General features: G+C 38.1%; 2 protein-coding genes across 3 annotated transcripts; one reads left to right on the top strand and one right to left on the bottom strand.

The window, feature by feature from the left end:
- Positions 1-1,485: 1,485 nt before the first annotated feature.
- Positions 1,486-11,947, bottom strand: flot1b (flotillin 1b). The gene is made up of 13 exons (XM_084385115.1): positions 11,823-11,947; positions 11,039-11,093; positions 9,195-9,270; positions 7,668-7,758; positions 7,444-7,587; positions 7,095-7,214; positions 6,404-6,499; positions 6,162-6,314; positions 4,880-5,061; positions 4,704-4,749; positions 3,241-3,378; positions 2,968-3,144; positions 1,486-2,084 (listed from the first exon to the last, which is right to left on the bottom strand). Exons 2-13 carry the CDS (start codon positions 11,079-11,081, stop codon positions 2,061-2,063), a joined length of 1,290 nt encoding a protein of 429 aa, XP_084241241.1. The 5' UTR covers positions 11,082-11,093; positions 11,823-11,947; the 3' UTR covers positions 1,486-2,060.
- Positions 11,948-13,436: 1,489 nt separating this feature from the next.
- Positions 13,437-18,969, top strand: tubb5 (tubulin, beta 5). 2 transcript variants are annotated; one of them, XM_084385016.1, is made up of 4 exons: positions 13,437-13,636; positions 15,918-16,026; positions 16,737-16,847; positions 17,004-18,969. In XM_084385016.1, the coding sequence occupies exons 1-4, from the start codon at positions 13,580-13,582 to the stop codon at positions 18,059-18,061; spliced, it is 1,335 nt and encodes a 444-aa protein (XP_084241142.1). In that variant the 5' UTR covers positions 13,437-13,579; the 3' UTR covers positions 18,062-18,969. The 2 variants fall into 2 exon arrangements, with proteins under 2 accessions (XP_084241142.1, XP_084241143.1); XM_084385017.1 differs by having other exon boundaries at positions 13,483-13,636; positions 16,740-16,847.
- The last annotated feature ends 115 nt before the right edge of the window (positions 18,970-19,084 follow it).

The following is a 19,084-nucleotide window of genomic DNA, read 5'->3' as shown; positions in this document are numbered from 1 at the left end:
TGAGTAGTACGTGATTTCACAACAAAATTTGCGCAAACATACACTTCCACACAAGTTTTAACGTAGAATACATGCTAATAGTTTGTTTTTATTAAACAGTACTTACTTGTATAATCATATGTAAAAATCTCAGCCTGGATATATAGATCTACAGTTTAAGGTGAAATATTTACTTCACAATTGAACACACAATAAGGCAAATATTAGGTAGGTTTGTTGAATATATATAAACAAGGTTTTAAGCCAATGAAGACAAACTGAATCTGAATGAAATTAGTCATTAGGGCCAGGAAGTATCACATGACACATCACCGTTCTGTTCCTGTTGCTGAAACACTAGAGTTAAGAGCAGGTTGCTGTAGTTAAATGGCGCTTTGAGGCACTTTGAAGGCGTAAACTGGAGATGCATAGGTTTACCTCTGGTAATGTTGAGTCAATTTTAGTGTTAAGTACACAGCAGCATGGTAAGACCAAAACAATAACTTTTTTGTTGTTGTTGCAACCATTGGAAAATGATACGAGAAATGAAACCACAATCAGCCTTCACTTGAGTTACTGTGGGCACAAAGACATGCTTGCGGCCAGCGTTAAAAACCTGACCTGTTTTCTCTTCTTCTTTTTCCTGTTTGTTCATCAACTTCAAAAACCATTAGGTTTCTTTTCTGCACTCACTTCCCACCCCCTCTTACTTTTCAACTTGCTGTAAAAAATAACCCCTTACCTGAGCACACAGACCTGTTTAAAGGAACACTCCACCGTTTTTTTAAATAGGGCTTATTCACTTTCTTTCCTACATTTAGATAGGTGGGCAAATGCATTTTTGTCTCAGTGCATGCATTGTTTTAGTTTGACAGGGTCGGCGCTAGCTTAGCTTAGCATAATGAATGGAATCCTTTGTTGCCAGCTAGCATGTCCTGAGTAAAAGTGAAATAAAAAATAAAAAAACCCCACTTAATTACTTCTTGTGGCCTGCGTATTCACAACAAGTACAAATAGTGATGCAGATTAACACTAGGCGATTTCCTAGGCAGATATTGACTTATATATTAAGGACTATATTAGGGGGAAGGACAGGCGAAGCACTGCTACTTGGGCGTGATATCTCTGCGCCCAAGTAGCAGTGCTTCGCCTGTGCTTCCCCCTAATATAGTCCCAAGTCAATATCTGCCTAGGAAATCGCCTAGTGTTAATCTGCATCAATATTTGTACTTGTTGTGAATACGCAGGCCACAAGAAGTAATTAGGTGGTTTATTTTTATTTTTTATATCACTTTTACTCAGGACATGCTAGCTGGCAACAAAGGATTCCATTCATTATGCTAAGCTAAGCTAGCGCCGACCCTGTCAAACTAAAACAATGCATGCACTGAGACAAAAATGCATTTGCCCACCTATCTAAATGTAGGAAAGAAGGTGAATAAGCCCTATTTCAAAAAATGGTGGAGTGTTCCTTTAAGGGAAAGTGGCCTGATTAACAAAAAAAAAAAAATGTCTGCAAACTTTAGTGCCACTGTTGAAAAGAAAAAGTATTAAACCACCGGACAATATATTCTCAGAACATAAGTCACAAAGAGTTTTAAAACGGCAAGAAAAAAGCGTCACATTTCGGTGTCTGGATACGGAAGGCAATTATGCATGCGGACTATGGCTTCAGTAATGCACTTGAGGTGAATTTACATGCATTGGTCTGGAATGCACTTTGGTTTTTAGAAAGGAACTGAACCAGAATCAACAGGCGTGTGGCTCTAACAGACAGAAACTATTCAAAAATGAAAAGACCAACCCTGCTTCCCTGAATATTAACTATTAACAGAGGCTCTAGAGTAGATGTAGTTCACCTAATAAATGTATAAAATTATAATATAATGTGATAAAATCATGTAATTCACAAAATAGAATATAAAAACTGAATGTAACAAATGGTTGATTACAAAAAAAAAAAGTCTCAATATTCTAAGTTCAGTACAAACACAGGCATGCACACATGCGCGCACACACAGGAAGCGTTGAGATCCACAATCAGAGCTGATCAGACTTGATTCCCTCTTCATCTGACTCCATCAGCCCATTCGGGTTAAACCAGCCTGGCCAAAGAAAAGAAAAAGGCATCTACATTTAGTGTGTCTGGAGTGGAAACCAGGTGTTTTACAGCAATGTAATACCAAAATATTCAATGTGATCTTAATGGGCATATATTTTTTAGCAAGAAAGCAACTTTATTTATATAGCACATTTTCAAACAACAGACGTATTTTACAGTCTATGGCATTCACACAGAAAGATTTAAATTAGATTTACTGCAAAGATTTAAATGTGCTATTTATTTAGCCATTATGTTTAATATACATTTACTACCATCTCTGATTTAAACTTTAACCAATACATTGTGAGAGTTGTTAAGTTTGATACATATCCCTGAATCAGAACAAATTGCATTTATAAATGACAATGAATAGATTTAAAATTATGTATTGTTATACAAGTGCATTTGATTTAATGATGACAAGATTATATAATGAATATAAAAATATATATAACACATACGTATACACATAATGATTATAATTATATTACATTACTTAACATTAATTACATTACTTATGTTAACAATTTTTTTTAGCTATATCACCTAGCTGTTGGTCATTAGCAGTGACATATGTGAAAGAGAACGTTGATGATGCATCAGAAAATGAAAACTACCAATGGGAATGCAGACATTGATACTACAGGAAAGCCTGCTGACTACCAGCACTATAGTGATTTAATCGCTGTCAGTGTGAGAGGCATAGATATAAATACGTAGATGCCACATTCGACCGCCATTTTGGAGCGATCAGCGTGTCATCACTCACAGTTAGAATCAATTATGCCATAACATTGCGAAACCAACTAGATTTAAAAACGAAATGGGATAACCTTTCACAGGTGAGAATGTGTTGGTTTGTGTTTTTATGTGCATTAACTCACAGGTGAGGTAACCTGTGATATTTTCACTCCAGTCAGTTTCTCCACCGCGCTCGGCAGGCGAGTCATGATTTCCAGAATTTCTCCTGTCAGCTTAGCAACGCCCACTTCTGACCCACCGCTGGACACCATGGTGATCTTCTGAGCTGCACAGAGTGGCCTGCTGATCTCTTCTGCCATCTAGAGCAGTGGAGGACAAATGGCATTTGAACATTATTGAGTGTTATCTTATCATTGAACTTATTTAATGACATTCAGAAGTTCAGATGCACTAACCAGCGGGAGTTTCTCCAGCAGCATGTCCACCATGGCTCCCTCTTTGTACTCTTTAAAAGCTTCAGCCTTTTTGGTCATCTGCTCGGCTTCAGCCCGACCCTTCGCCTCCAGCGCAAAGGCCTGTGCCTCTCCCCTCATCTGAAACAGAGACAGAAAAAGATGAAGAATGAGAGAATGGGGATGTGTTAAATAGTCTGAAGGCCCCGATATACTCACGGCAAAGTTATTTTTCGTTCTTTGCTTAAGGGTAAAAATAAGTTTAAAATACCTTTGCAAGGATATACTTTTAGGGAACATCCTGACTATGCTCATGCCGCGCGCTTTCCTCTCAGTAACAAAATAAACGCATAAGAAAATAACACAGATGAGAAAACGGCAGTTAAGAAAGCATCCGATCATAGCGATGTGGATGTTTGCACAAACTCTGCAATTCGGCACTGCAGCGGTCATGTCACGTTTATTTATACAATAGCAAAGTCAAAAGTAGCTTTACATGAAAAAAATAATGTCAGTGTCGCTTCAATTTCTCCCACAAATCGGCTCTCCAGAGTGTTTGTTTTTACTTGTGTCGTGACCTCAACGGAGTGAACATAGGAAATGAACTGGAGAAAACTTCAATTGTGCCAAAGTAGGCGGAACCCCAGAGCACACCTACTTATTATAATCGCCACGGACAAATGGTAGTTCAAAGGTGTTGGCAAGCTGTTTTGAACTCCCAAAATGAACTTTGCTTTGGCTTGATTTTGTTTGAAATGACATCACACCAGTTCGTTTTTCGATTTCGCTTTAAGTACAGCTGGCTCTTTCCCCGCCATTAATCGAAATTTCAAGGTTGTCCTTTTCACTGTTATAAAGTAGAGGGCGCTATTAGGCATTTTCTGAAGGAATACTGAATCTCCTGATCAAAAGACAGACGAAAAAGACGCAGAAACAAACTATATCATATGTAAGCAGATGCATATGTAAAATAACGTTTTCATCAACATTAAACGGCATATAAATCAAAACTGCCTAATGTTACTGAATGAAAGGACTGTGCAAGCATTAGGCGGTGTTGATGGACTCTATCTACTCCATATATGTTTTGATCATCGTACTGAATCTTATCTGGATATAGTCTTGACAAAAAAGCATGTTTCTCAGCTTTTTGCTCAAAATGTTGCTTTTTTTAATGAAACTTACCCATATTCAAGAGTTGATAAAAAAGGAATGCATGGAGTTAGAATTTGTTTAAAAGCAGAGGGTCTGTTCTTTCTTTTGACTTACTGCATGTTCAGATATTCATACAAAAAATAATCTGAGGGCCTTATAACTTTTGTGAAAATGATCAAAAATGCTGATGTGGCTGGCACATTTTTTCAAAAGAATTAAAGGTGTATGTCGCGTAAGGTGCGTCTTATGCAAACAGCAACGCTCATTGTCACTGGCGAAAAACAGGTGTGTGGAGAGATTCATGAACTCACTCTGATGGACTCTGCCTCAGCTTCTGCCTCCATGATCAACTGAAGCCTGTTAGATGAGAGGAGATGAAAAGGTTTTTTGAGATTATGATACCAAGCTATCAGTTTTATCAGTGTGTTAAAGTAGACAAAAACGCAAAAAATCTCGATGTTTGTGTATCACTGCATCAGTTCCTCACCGTTCTGCCTCAGCGATCTTCTCAATACGGTATCTCTCAGCGTCGGCTGGTTTCCGGACCTTGGCCTCCAGTTCCTTCTCCCTGCGGGTGATCTCCTGCTCCTGTAAAGTGATCTGCTGCGTACGCTCCACAACCTGAACCTGCATCTTCTCCTCCTCGATACGCTGCTTAGTCTTGGCCACCTAAATCAAATGACAGCGGGTAAAAACGTCAGTAGACGTGACTCAAGCCCAAAGTATACTTTGGTTTTTTACACATACACAAGGGTCAGCGAGAAAGGTGCGCGGCGCAAATTTCGGCACAAGAATAATACACACGCTGCCTGATTATTGTAACCGTGCATACTTTGTATGCACATATATGTGCATTAAATTTGTTTTGCACTAATCAGTTGTTCCAATAGGTGGCAACACTGGCCTGGGCTTTTGTTTCACAGTAAAAAAATTAACTAAAGAGACATAAAAACAACAAAAACAACAACAAAATACCGGAGACTGCAACAACAACAGACGCCCACATTGACAAGCTCTTGTGAGAGGGGTTATGAGATAGCTGCAACTTTACTTTAAAAGAATACAAAGACATTTATAGCAGTCATAACTTCTGGAGAAAAATAGCAGACACTGGACAATCTTTCTAGAGCGCATGTATCGCGAACGCTATCAAATGGAGTATACTTTGAAAGGCTATGTGTCCGTGTTGGAAGTATACTTTGGGCTTTAAGCCCTATTCGGATGGTAATATTTTTTTTATGGGGACATTTGTAAGGAGTGAGAGGAATGAGTTCTGTGATCCTACAAACCCAGAAATGCACTTCTCACGCGGTCAGTTCAGCAGTTCAGGAAAATGTCACCTTATTTATGTATTATTTATTCTTTTAATTCATTCATTTGATGTGTTATGGTTTTCTGTCTTGCATTTTATCTCTCAAAATGAATGATTGATGCAACCTCTTATTTACATAAGGTTAACTCAGAATATTACGCAAACCTGCAATAATTAAATGTTACATTACACAAATATACTTTATGTAATTAATCTCACTTTATTAAGCAATACATTTGCTGCTCACCTTCAATGATCCAATGAAACCATACTAAATGACTTTAGATAAAAATCACATTTTCTTCAGCCTGAGGCTTATTTATTTTACTTTTGGTGTGAAAGGGCTCCAAAAAGGGTTTTAATTGCTGTTTTTCTTGAAATTCCTAAAATATTAATTGATGTAAAGTAGCATTTCTCATTTTACCAGCTGGAAACCAAGTTGAATATCATTTGGTACCTGAAGCTGATAGGCCATTTCAGACTCTGCCTTCTTGGTGTTGATCTCATAGTCATAGGATGCTTTCTTCAGCTCAAAGTCTCTTTGCGCTTTAGCCATCTGAATTTCATTTACATACTGAGCAGAGACCTTCTCCTGCATGGCGTGAGCCTCCTACACACACACACACACACACACACAAACACATACATTCAGTTTTATCCAAAACCATTTAACGACAACAGGAATATGAAAAATCTTACCCTGATGACGGCATCTCTCTTGAACTGAGCTTCACCGATACGAGCGTCTTTTTGCACCTGGGCAGTACGAGCTTTACCCAGCGAGCTTAGATAATCCTGTGAGAGAGTCCGGGTGAGTTTCATACTAAAATGCATGTATTATTATGAATATACACTACTCTTTAAAAAGCTTTAAAGGGGTCAGTAAGATTTTTTGGGAAGAAAATAATACTTTTATTTAGCAAAGACTCATTAAAGTGATCAAGTCACAGTAAAGACATTTATAATGATATAAAATTCTATTTCAAATAATGCTGTACTTTTTTACTTTATATCGACCACGGAATCCTGAAAAAATGTATCATGGTTTCCATAAAAATATTAAACGGCAAAACTGTCATCACCATTAATAATAAGAAATGTTTCATGAGCACCAAATCAGCATATTAGAATGATTTCTAAAGGATCATGTGACACTGGAGTAATGGCTGTTGAAAATTCAGCTTTGACATGACAAGAAGAAATTACATTTGAAGATATATTAAAATGGATTTAATTTTTTTTAATTAAAACATTACTGTACGTTTTCCTGTATTTTCAATCCAACAAATGTAGCCTTGGGCATCAGAGACTTCTTTAAAAAACATAAAAAATCCTACCAGCCCCAAACTTTTGAAAAATAGTGTTTAGGGTGTGAGGTGCATAACATCACCTGATCGTCATGCACATCTTTGAGCGTGTAGCTGACGACACCGATCCCCATGTTGACCAGGTCAGAGGAAGCCACCTTAAACACCTGCTCTGAGAACTTTTTACGGTCCTGGTAGATCTCCTACAAAGAGAAAGAATGAGAGATTGTACAATAAATAACAAATAATCAGAAAACAGCAGCACAGTTAGTAGCACACCACATATCTCAGTCAGCCGAGGTTGCTTGTTTGTTTATTTCAGCACTAAAACCCTCCAGTCCTCTTTGAAATGTTCTTATAAAAAGCTTGTTTCTTCCATTCTGTGTGTGTTTGATACAGAACACAAATAGCTCTTTAAGCATCTCACAGTACCTCCACAGTCAGGTGGGCAATAATGGCTCTCTGATGTCCCTCAAGGGTTTCCAGGGCAATCTCAGCAATCTCAGTCTCAGACTTCCCCATGAACATCTGACAGGCTGCAGCCAGCATTTCTTTATTCTGACCCTGGATCTTCACCTGCAGAGCACATAAATAACAGCACTCACAGACTGTAAAACTGATGTAACAGATGACCGTAAAGTGTGTGTGTCTCTAACCTGGGCAATGCCAGTCACTGAGATCGGTACTCCATGCCTGGTGTAGACCTTTTCACTCTTTACATTCAGAGTCAGAGTATTGAGAGAGATCCTAGGAGAAAAGAAAAACAGCTGTAAAACATTTACGTCGGCATGAAACAGGTTTCCCAAACATATCCATTGACTACCAGTATTTGGACAAACAGATGGCTCCGCCCCCAAACCACACCCACATATATCTACACATTACGTTGGAACAGAAGTTTTTTATCATAAAAAAAGTGCACTAATTAGCAATTTCAATGTGGTCGTAGCTACACAGCATGATTGATGGCTAAACTTAATCTCACACTGGACCTGTTTACACCTTGTTCAATAAAGAGGATGCTCACTGCAGAGCAAATGGGTGGAGCTTACGTCTAGCTAGACATCCAGTGAGGAGGAGCGAATGTAATTTGGGCGGCCTAATGGGAGGAGCTAGAATATCCAATTACACCCTAACCCTACCCACAACTCTATCCCTCCACCCCATTAGACGTCCAGAGAGGTGGAGCTGGACGTCATTTGAATGCAGTTAGTACCACTTCGATCGGATTACAAGTAGATGAGGGAGACATATTCCCGATTACACCTGGTGTTTTAATCCGCCCCTCTTGTCCTGATTTCTTCGAGGGGAGGGTCTATGGGCGGTAAATGTAGATCTTTCGATCTAATGGACGAAATAAGCTTGCGCAATTTACATATAAACGCACAGCTTTCGTTTCAGATTTAAGAGCTGCAAGACCACGCCAAACGATGTGAGTGCGTGTTAGAAATCAGGAATGGTGAGAGAACATTGGGTTTAGTACAATTTTTGTCTTCAAACTAAACTAGGGTCTTCAGTCAATAAAGTTTAAATCCTGTCTGGCTACTGTGGCTAGTGCGCTTCCCATAATGTTTACGCTTTAGGTCAGTAGACGGAGGTGGTTTTTTGTGGGTGTTTGAACGCATTCGACCACGTGAGCGTCTACACTACAAAAGCAATTTTGCGAAACGCGTTTTCGACTACCTCTGGAAGTGGTCGCAGTGGACAAGCTCTAACACGTTTTAGACCCCGTTTACACCGGAATTTAGTGTCGTCCACTTGTGATCCGATCGAAGAAAACGCTTCTTAATACCAGGTGTAAACAGGGCAACAGACGTGAATGTTGATGTACAGTAATCAGATTATGGACAGACTAATGCAAATTCATCCACAAACTACTGCACTGATCTGTAGCGATCTACAAAATGGAATGAAGGAATTCTCTCTGAGGAACGGATGATTCATTAATTTTCTCCATGTATACGTGGAGAGGAATGTAAACACTAGTGGAGTCTCTACTGCACACAGAGCCGCCTATTGTTCTTGTTCCCATCATTCATGAGGCCAGTGAGTCCCAGTCTATTCTTGAATCACATTAGAGACTAGCCCTGCAGCACCTGGTTAAACAGAATGGTTCCAATGCACGTGTGTTCAGGCACTAACATGTTGTAATAATCCGCCTTCTATTGTAATTCGATACATACCGCTGGATTTGCTGAATGCAGGGAATAACAAACACTCTTCCACCAGCAATCATCAGGGGAGGAGAGCGACCACATCCTGAAAGAGATGACAGGGTTTTTTTTTGCTGGTATAAAGTGTCAATACTTGACTAAAAACATACTTGGTGGAATTTTGAAAATCCACTGGCTAGGGGTGGGAGGGAGGTATGTCCAAACTTTTTAATTATATCTATTTTATATCACAGAAACATCACAACAACAGGGATGCTTCGATATTAAAAGTCTGGCCAATACAGATAAGTCGATAATGCCTTTATTATGTCATAGCCGATAACTGATAAACGGTCAATAATATAATGTAATACTATTTTGTCTAAATAAATTAAGAAATAAAATCAATCATTTTTAAATGCTAGAAGTGAATTTAGGCATCAGAACATAATAATGTTAAGTATGAAAATGTAATATTCATTTTGAGATATGCTGAAAATGCACATTTAACAGTGTTATTACATTTTCAAATAAGTATCATCTAAAGGTAAAAATAACCAGTATTGATCAATGCCTATATTGTGCATCTATAGGGATACATAACATAGGCATTGATCAATACTGGTTATTTAATACTGGTTTGTTATATGGGCTACAGGCCATAAATGTTTTTTACCGGCCATGAAAGTTTGGGGTCAGTAATTATTATTTTTTTAATCAGCAAAAATACATTAAATTGATCAAAAGTGATAGCAAAGACATATATTGTAACAAAATGCTCTTTTAAAAGTTCTTTTGAACTTCCTATTCATTAAAAAAATCCAGAAAAAAAATTGCACCAAGGATTCCAATGTTCAATTGAACATTTTTCAACATTGATAACACTAAGGAATATTTCTTGAGATGTAAACCAAAATATTAGATTTCAGATTTGCCATCACAGGAATAAATTACATTTTACAAGTAGAAAACAGTTTTTTTTTCAATTGTAATATTATTTTACAACATGACTGTTTTACTGTATTTTTATCAAATAAATGTATTCTGGGTAAACATAAGAGACATTTAAAAAAATCCCAAACTTTTGAACAAATATTTCCTATTACAAGTCCTATGTTTTAAATTACAGCAAAAAATTAATAAATAAAAAAACAGTCAACCATTATACGAATCATTTGCTTTTATCAGGACACATTTCTAGTTTAACAACAGAGTCGTCATGTAACATTACATTGCTGAAAATCCTCCACTTTTAACAAATCACGGTACAAAATGTATCTCCCTTTAAAAAGCAATGTCAATCCCTTGCATGATTTCCAATGTTAGGAAAGTAACTCATAAGCACACTTCATGTCATTGCATGTCTCCAGCAGCTTGTCAACTGTTTACAGAGAGAACAAGGGCGACAGAGACATAATGGAGCTCGTGACTTATTTTCTTCCCCTTTGTACAGTGCGGTTTGCCTACATTAACCTTGTTGTTATAGTAAATGTGAGCCTGCTGGGGTTTTTTTTCTTCCCCTGAGCATTAAAGTTATCTTAATGTGTAACCACTGACATTTATCTACACAAAATATCACAACCATTACAGTGAACTTTGTGTCTGTTTTGACCTGTGAATGAAAGTCACATGAATAGCTGAAACCAGTTCTACATTTGGTAATTGTTTAAAAAAGAATGCAGATTGCACAACAAAAAAATCACTACAGAGCACTAAGGGTTATTGATAAAGTCTGATGGGTGCAAATCTTTAGTCACAGCTGCTTTTCAGTTTATTATTATATATATAGTATCTTTATTCTAACCTTAAAGGAGATTCATTACTTAGCCTATTTATATACATAACTGTAATAAAGACCAACAGATGCAGCATACCTGAGATCACCATAGCCTCATTGGGACCACAGGTGTAAAACATCTTGAATTAGATCTGAGGAAAGAAAGCAGCCACTAGATCAACACATGCTGGGAATATTTTAGATATGACATCTGAGTAAACACAGAAAGCACCAGTTAATCTCACGAGTTCAGATATGTTGATGACTCTAGTAGTTTATGTCTCTCATGTGAGTCTGCTCTTCCCATTGCCTTACTGTAAAACATCTACAACTCTTTTCACTTTATTCAAATCACAGACCTGTCGACCAACCAATAAACTTCAACAATCACATTACAGTAGAAGAGATCTCATAATACGCATAATTATATCCCAAAATATGATATAGCCTACTTCTAAAATTAACTTTAATATACCGTGAGGTTAAAAATAGTTCCCATATAATGTATATAATCGATATAAAATATCTGCTTCTAAATACCAATAATCTAACTCACTGTAAAAGGCTAAACTAACGTTACTAAAATCAACAAGAATTTGTCAACACTAACGTTAACCCTTGACGATAAATAAACGTTAATCTCTCATTATAAAACCTAGACACGACAGCAGAATCACTAACAAAACAGGTGCGAATAATGAACAACTTGTAAGCTAACGTTACGTGTTTAGAAACGCTAATGTATTTTGCAAAAGAACAGGAAGTGCTTGGCTGCTCCTTAGCGGCGACTACGCCGCATATCACGCGCACTTAAGTTTAGTTTGGTGTTGAGAATCGTAAGTTCTGACACTGTAACATTTAGACAAACCATGTGTTCTTACCGATTGTTGATATTTCGGTAAATACGAAGTAGATGTGGTCCGGATTGTCTCCCTTGTGTAAAAGCTCGTCGTAATCACGCAGTCTCCGCCGGCCACGCCCATTCAAAACACTCAGGCTGTGTTTTAAAACTCTGTCAGCTCCCTAACCGTGACTGCAGTTTTGAGCGTTCAAGATGCGTAAAATGCAGCCTAGGTAGGTAGTTCACTAGGTTTTGCGACGGTCATGGAGTAGTGATATTTTTTCAGTCTGTGAGTAGTGCGTAGACTGCTCTCTGCTGTGGACTGAGGAAAAATATGCCGTCATTTACTGTAGTAGATATCTGAAAATTATGAAAGTTTTTAAAATCATGCCACATAATTATGACAAAATGTTGAGATTCTAAATCAAAATTATGAGATGAAAAAAAAAAACGAAATTATGACAGTCATAATTTATGAGATAAAAGTCCAAATTATGACAGCCTATCAAGTCATAGTTATGATATAAAGGTCATAATTATAATATTAAAAGTATGACTTAAATACAAAATTTGACTTTTTATGTCATAACTATGACTTTTTATGCCAAAATCTCAGCTATTATGTTCGTCTTTTTATGTTGTACTTATGATTTACCAAAGCATTTATTTTCTTATGTGGCATAAATGGGTTTACATAGTTTAGCAAACAATTGGATAGGATATTGATTAATATTTCATTTAAACACTTCTTATTTGGGGTTAATAATAACAATAATAATAATAATAATAATGTAAATATTATCATTATTATAATTGCAAATGCGAGAAGTCCAATATGCTATAGCCTATACGGAACATATTTACCATTTATACCTACCTGCATGTGTTCCAGTTAATCACACCACGTTTAGCCTATTATTATTATAATTATTATAATTATTATTATTATTGTAGCCTAGGCCTACATTTTAAACACGTCGTATAGGCAATACATCCATTCGTCAAAAACCAAAGGTAACTGGTGAGTCTAAACTTTTTTCTGTGTGTTTCTTTATTCTTTTCATTATCTATTTTGTCTATGTTAACTTAAGAAAGTCTGCTGTCTCCTCTTTTACTGTCTCTGGTTCTTCTATCCACTCCATATTTATGCAGAAAGCTCAGTGAGAATTGGAAACAAATTTTGGAATTGAAAAAAAATCAATAAAAAATTGGAATTGAAAACAAATTTTTATGACAATTGCCATTGTATTTTTTCTGTCTCCCCAGTTTGTACCCACAGTGACAATAATAATAGTGGGTAAACTTCATTAAATAAAGTTAAACAATTATAAGTTAAAACAGGAATGTGCAACATAGCCTACATTCAACCTAATAACAATGAGGTTCAATAAGGACATTTTCATATTCAGAAGAGTAGGCTAATAGTTCAAGCGCACATTTGGGCTATTGTTGCGATACAGATCAAACTGATGTAAAAAATGTCTGTGATTTGTTTTAAAAATGTTACTAAAAAAAAATCTTAATAAGAAAAGAACAACTGAATACAACAAGCAGACGTTTCTCTCTTTTTTCTACAAGCAATCCTTGTTGGCAGTGACACTCCCTATATACTTCCGGTCCGGTCATGCACCAATCAGGTTTCTCAACATCCAGCAGAGCCCCGCCCACTACCACCAAGCCTCGTTCTGGAGACAGTCCAGGAATATAAAGCCTTTGTCCGGCTTTTCCAAATTATTTCTGAGGTACGCCCCGCTACTTTCCAGATTTATCTGAGAACTTCTCGCACAATTTGTAACAATGAGGGAGATTGTTCACATCCAGGCCGGTCAGTGCGGAAACCAAATCGGTGCCAAGGTAAGAACAGTTTTTCAGAGTACAAAGTGAGTCATTTATATTTTGAATGTAAGAGAAAGAATACTGTGCAGAGGTCTCAGAATGCAACAATAAAGCCCCGGCGAAGAACTCCATGTTATACTAGTTTATAGCTTTTACTAAATCTAAAACAGCAAGATTTGATCTTAATTTTGTTTCTGAACATATTAGAAGGCACACTGTTATGCAGAACAGACCTCTTTTTTTGCATTGCACATCTTACCAAATGTTATTAATAATGCATTACACTAGCAACACGTTGGGCAGTTTTATAGACCCACATAATGTACAAGAATAGTTTTCCATTACACTGCTGTGTCCTTGTGAACCCCCTTCATTCACGCCCAAAATTTGCGGATCCCACTCTTCATTCATTCTCACTATTTCTTTAACACCCTCTGTATAGCTATTTCTCTAAATATATGATGCTCACATTCCGTAGACTCTAACCATAAATCTCTTTGTCTGTAAAACAGAGATGTGGGTGAAGGGATTGACTGTGGGAAAGGGGGGTCTGTCCTCTTTCTTTATTTCATTCTTCTCAATGCGCACCGGGTGTGGCGGATCTGATGTGAACAGCAGAGCTCTCTCATTAAACTACCCGTTATCAGTGTCACGAGCCCTTTAAACAGCTGTCATGACAGGACCAGCTCGCGAGTCGCGAGCCATGACATATGATGCATGCCATGCCACTAATATTACTACCGCATACCTTAACATCATTTTCACGCGAAATACTTTTAGCAAGTCTTTTCTGTCTTTTGACTAAATTCTTAATCTGAAATTATGTGCAGATATTGACCGCTGTGGTCAATGGTCAAGCGGAGGAGGATGGGAAGGGTGGGGCGATGGAGAATTAATAAACAATTTTAATAGTAGTTGTTATTAAAGAAGGTTAATAATGTGAAATTATGAACTCTTAATCAGTTAAATAAAGTTTTTTTAGTGTGCTTTTTGTACGAGGCATTGTTTAATTTGCCCTAAAATTAGGTTCTTGTTCTCATAAAAGGATTATCCTTTAAATGCATTTAAAATATCCAATTAATCCATTGAAGGAATAGTTCACTTAAAAATGAAAATTCTGTCGTCGTTTACTCACCCTCAAGTTGTTTTTAAACCTGTATGAATTTCTTTCTTCTGCTGAACACAAAAGAATATATTTTGAAGAATGTCGGTAACCAGACAGTTGATGGACCCCATTGACTTCCATAGTATTTTTTTCCTACTAAGGAAGTCAATTCGGTCCATCAACTGTTTGGTTACCGACATTCTTCAAAATATCTTCTTTTGTGTTCAGCAGAAGAAAGAAATTCATACAGGTTTAAAAACAACTTGAGGGTGAATAAATGATGATGACAGAGTTTTCATTTTTAAGTGAACTATTCCTTTAAATCCAATTCTGTGCCACATCAACATAGAGATTAAAGCTGCCTATAAGGACATGTTCACACCCATGGCCCCATTATAGATGCACATTTTTTAAAGATTGCCCATGAGATGTAGCATGTCTTCTGTGGCATCAGAAATTGGGTTAAATCGTCCTCATCCTTTAAAAGACTTTGAAATGCCTTTCACATGATGAGATTGTGAGTGTCTGTTAAACTCATCTGAGGTCAAGGCGGGGAGGAGGAGGCATCCACAACTGGACTTAATAGCTCTAACAGCTGCTACCCATCCCCTCGACAGTATACAGATCTAAATGAAACATAAGTAATTATGTTTGCTGGATTAATTGGTTAAATCAAATGTATCCAGGAGTGTCAAATATGTAAAGCCGAATGATTTCATATGTGTCAGCGTGGTGTTTTATAATGATGTTATGTGATGACACAGCAGAAATGTAGGTTGCCTGGAGTAACAGGTTTTTGATAGGCAAGAGTATCAGAGCGGGGTCACTGTAGAGCTGTGTCAGTCAGCGCCTTCCAGTTTATTGGCCTCATTCTTTCAAAACAATTATTTTCAATATATCCCGAGAACAATCTTTTCTTTCTCCATTCGCATTCGCTCGCTGCCTTATTAAGTTCATCTCGACCCCTCTCTCCCTGCTTCTCTCTCAGATTAAGGTCACTAGGAGAGTAACATAGAATTAACGATTTAAACATCAATAAAGCCTCTTTCTGAGCTAAAACTCATTTGAAGCCAATTCCAGATTAGTGATTAGTTGACACTGTTTCTCAATATGTTCTCAGTGTTTAATAAGATAGAATTGATCTAGAATTTACTGAATTGCATGCAAGTTTTAATTGCTGTGTGTTTTTTACAGTTCTGGGAGGTCATTAGTGATGAACATGGAATCGACCCAACAGGAACCTATCATGGAGACAGTGACCTGCAGCTGGATAGAATTAGTGTCTACTACAATGAAGCAACAGGTATTTTACTAAGATACACAATAGGGCAAGATGGGGAAGACGCACCCTTTAATAACAGTGTGTCCCCATTAAAAGTTCTTTGTAAAGATTATTGTAAATGATTTATCTGTGCACATTATTATTTAAAAAAAAAATGGCTGTAATCTTTCATCAAAAAAAGTAATGCCCCTCCCCCTCACTATGACATCACTTCTCTTCTGTGATGATGGGTTCACCAGCAAGGCAGGACAATAATCCCTCTCCTCCTGCAACCTGTCACTCACATGACATGAACGCAGCAATTAGCAAACAACAACGATCCAATCAAATCAATAGAAATAATGAACCCTGCATGGCTTCAGAAAGTTAAACAATAATACACAACTTCAATATTTATTAGGTGAAAAAAGAGATTGTATCTTATTAGCGGCACAATATATTGACACAAAAAGTGTTCATAGAATTCTAAAATGCTGATTGTTGTATTTAATTACACATTTTTTATCATTTGTTTTCATCTGTTCTAGAATTACTGTAAACATTAGAAATGCTTTGGCAATACAATGCCAATAAACCACATTTTAATTGAACTGACATCTAAAGGTCAAGAGAAAATGGCAACTTAGCCTTCATGTTTGATAGCTTATTTTATATATTTATTTTCTTATGTGTACTGAGCTGGTCTGCTTCTTTCCCATGTCTCTCTCTCTCTCTCTCTCTGTCTCGTGGAGGAGGTAAATATGTGCCAAGAGCTATTCTAGTGGATCTTGAGCCTGGCACCATGGACTCTGTGCGTTCAGGACCCTTCGGACAGATCTTCAGACCAGACAACTTTGTGTTTGGTGAGTGACTGGCAAAAGGGAATATGTTAAAAATGTGCAGATATAATGTAAAAAATATCAAATGAAAGTAGCAAAAGCAAATGAATATAAAAACAGATGTAAAATGTCTCAGCTTGCACATTCTGATGTGTGCACTTCCTCCCTGTCACCTCACAGGACAGAGCGGCGCTGGTAACAACTGGGCCAAGGGCCACTACACGGAGGGGGCGGAGCTCGTGGATTCGGTTTTGGATGTGGTCCGTAAGGAGTCCGAGAGCTGTGACTGCCTGCAGGGTTTCCAGCTCACTCACTCCCTGGGCGGAGGAACCGGCTCCGGCATGGGCACCCTATTGATCAGCAAAATCCGTGAAGAGTACCCTGACCGCATCATGAACACCTTCAGCGTGGTCCCTTCCCCAAAAGTCTCTGACACCGTAGTGGAGCCATACAACGCCACACTGTCAGTCCATCAGCTGGTGGAAAACACAGACGAAACATACTGCATAGACAATGAAGCCTTATACGATATCTGCTTCCGCACCCTCAAACTCACCACTCCCACATACGGCGACCTCAACCATCTGGTCTCTGCCACCATGAGCGGAGTCACCACCTGCCTGCGCTTCCCCGGCCAGCTAAATGCAGATCTGCGGAAATTAGCAGTCAACATGGTTCCGTTCCCCCGTCTGCACTTCTTCATGCCCGGTTTCGCCCCTCTGACCAGCCGAGGCAGCCAACAGTACCGCGCCCTCACCGTGCCTGAGCTCACGCAGCAAGTGTTCGACGCCAAGAACATGATGGCAGCCTGCGATCCCAGACACGGGCGCTACCTGACCGTCGCCGCCGTGTTCCGTGGCCGCATGTCCATGAAGGAAGTCGACGAGCAGATGCTGAACGTCCAGAACAAGAACAGCAGCTACTTCGTGGAATGGATCCCCAACAACGTCAAAACCGCAGTGTGCGACATTCCTCCTAGGGGTCTCAAAATGGCCGTCACCTTCATTGGCAACAGCACGGCCATCCAAGAGCTGTTCAAGCGCATCTCCGAGCAGTTCACGGCCATGTTCAGGCGTAAGGCTTTCCTGCACTGGTACACGGGAGAGGGGATGGACGAGATGGAGTTCACAGAGGCGGAGAGCAACATGAATGATCTGGTGTCCGAGTACCAGCAGTACCAGGACGCCACCGCAGAAGAAGAGGGCGAGTTTGAGGAAGAGGCAGATGACGATGCTTAAGAAGGAAATGAAAGGGTGTTTGGGGGGGATAGTGTGTTCAAGTAAATGTAGCAAAGTATGGCAACAACTTTTAGTGTCTCAATCAGATGAAGTAGGAATTAGCACTAGACCAATGGGGCCAAAAATAACCAGAGGAAGGCAGAAAGAATGTTCTTAAACAGAATAGGTGGATAACTGTGTTTACAATTACAAATTGCTCACTTTTTTGTGTATTTCTTTACTATTCTGATGGTCAGCTGCTATCTTTACAGAAAAAGGAAGAAAAAAAAGGCAAACATCCAGTTAGAATCAATGTTATAATTGAACAGATGGCGGGGACAAGGAGGACAGTAACATCTCATTTTTCTTTAATTTTAACATTCGCTTCTTTTTGTATGCAAATTATGCATATTATTATTATTATGGTGTTTTTTGTGTTTTCTTTTGTTACTATTGCACTAGAACAGGGCAACTCTGTGAGATTATGGCACTTCAACGTGACCCTTGATGGGTCTGATCACAGTATTTAAAGAAATGTTTAGAAGAGAAAAGTATGTTGTGTGAAAAATGAAGGAAAAGAAAAGGACTGAAAGAAAGAAAGACGAAATAACAGGTTCAGGGTAACAGGGTTATTTAATCTTAACCTCGCTTGGACGCCAGCCAACGTCTACAGGAGGACATTGATTAATGGATGATACAGGAAAGTATTTTAGATTATGCAGATGGAAAGAAAGTTTTAGCATGTTGAATTGATTGTTGGTGCAATTTTGGACTCTGTTATGTCTAATTTCTGAGCCCATACTTTTAAGTGTTACTGCATATATGTCATATTTTAAATGTTTTGATGTTCCTTTATTGTCCCTGTGTGGAAAAAAAAACTGAGCCTCTGGAGAAAACCAAAATAAAAAAGAAAACGATTTCGTTAATAATCAAGTCTTTGCTGTGGTTTTTGGCATGGTACACATCCTTGAAGAAGCTCAGGTCGAACCAATACAGTCACACTTATTTTGCACTTAGAATAATAATGCCTTAGTGAATTGCCTG

Source organism: Rutilus rutilus (genome assembly GCF_951802725.1).
Source record: "Rutilus rutilus genome assembly, chromosome: 17".
Lineage (NCBI taxonomy): Eukaryota > Metazoa > Chordata > Actinopteri > Cypriniformes > Leuciscidae > Rutilus > Rutilus rutilus.
Note: the sequence above shows the minus strand (reverse complement) of the source record. Positions and strands in the feature narration are given on the sequence as shown.

Coding starts and splice junctions, on each gene's coding strand:
- flot1b (XM_084385115.1), bottom strand. CDS start 11,081: ATGTTTTACACCTGTGGTCCCAATGAGGCTATGGTGATCTCAG. Junction 9,271..11,038: donor TGAGGCTATGGTGATCTCAG/GTATGCTGCATC, acceptor CATCTCTTTCAG/GATGTGGTCGCTCTCCTCCC. Junction 3,145..3,240: donor TGCTGGAGAAACTCCCGCTG/GTTAGTGCATCT, acceptor CCACTGCTCTAG/ATGGCAGAAGAGATCAGCAG.
- tubb5 (XM_084385016.1), top strand. CDS start 13,580: ATGAGGGAGATTGTTCACATCCAGGCCGGTCAGTGCGGAAACCAAATC. Junction 13,637..15,917: donor GAAACCAAATCGGTGCCAAG/GTAAGAACAGTT, acceptor TGTTTTTTACAG/TTCTGGGAGGTCATTAGTGA. Junction 16,848..17,003: donor ACCAGACAACTTTGTGTTTG/GTGAGTGACTGG, acceptor GTCACCTCACAG/GACAGAGCGGCGCTGGTAAC.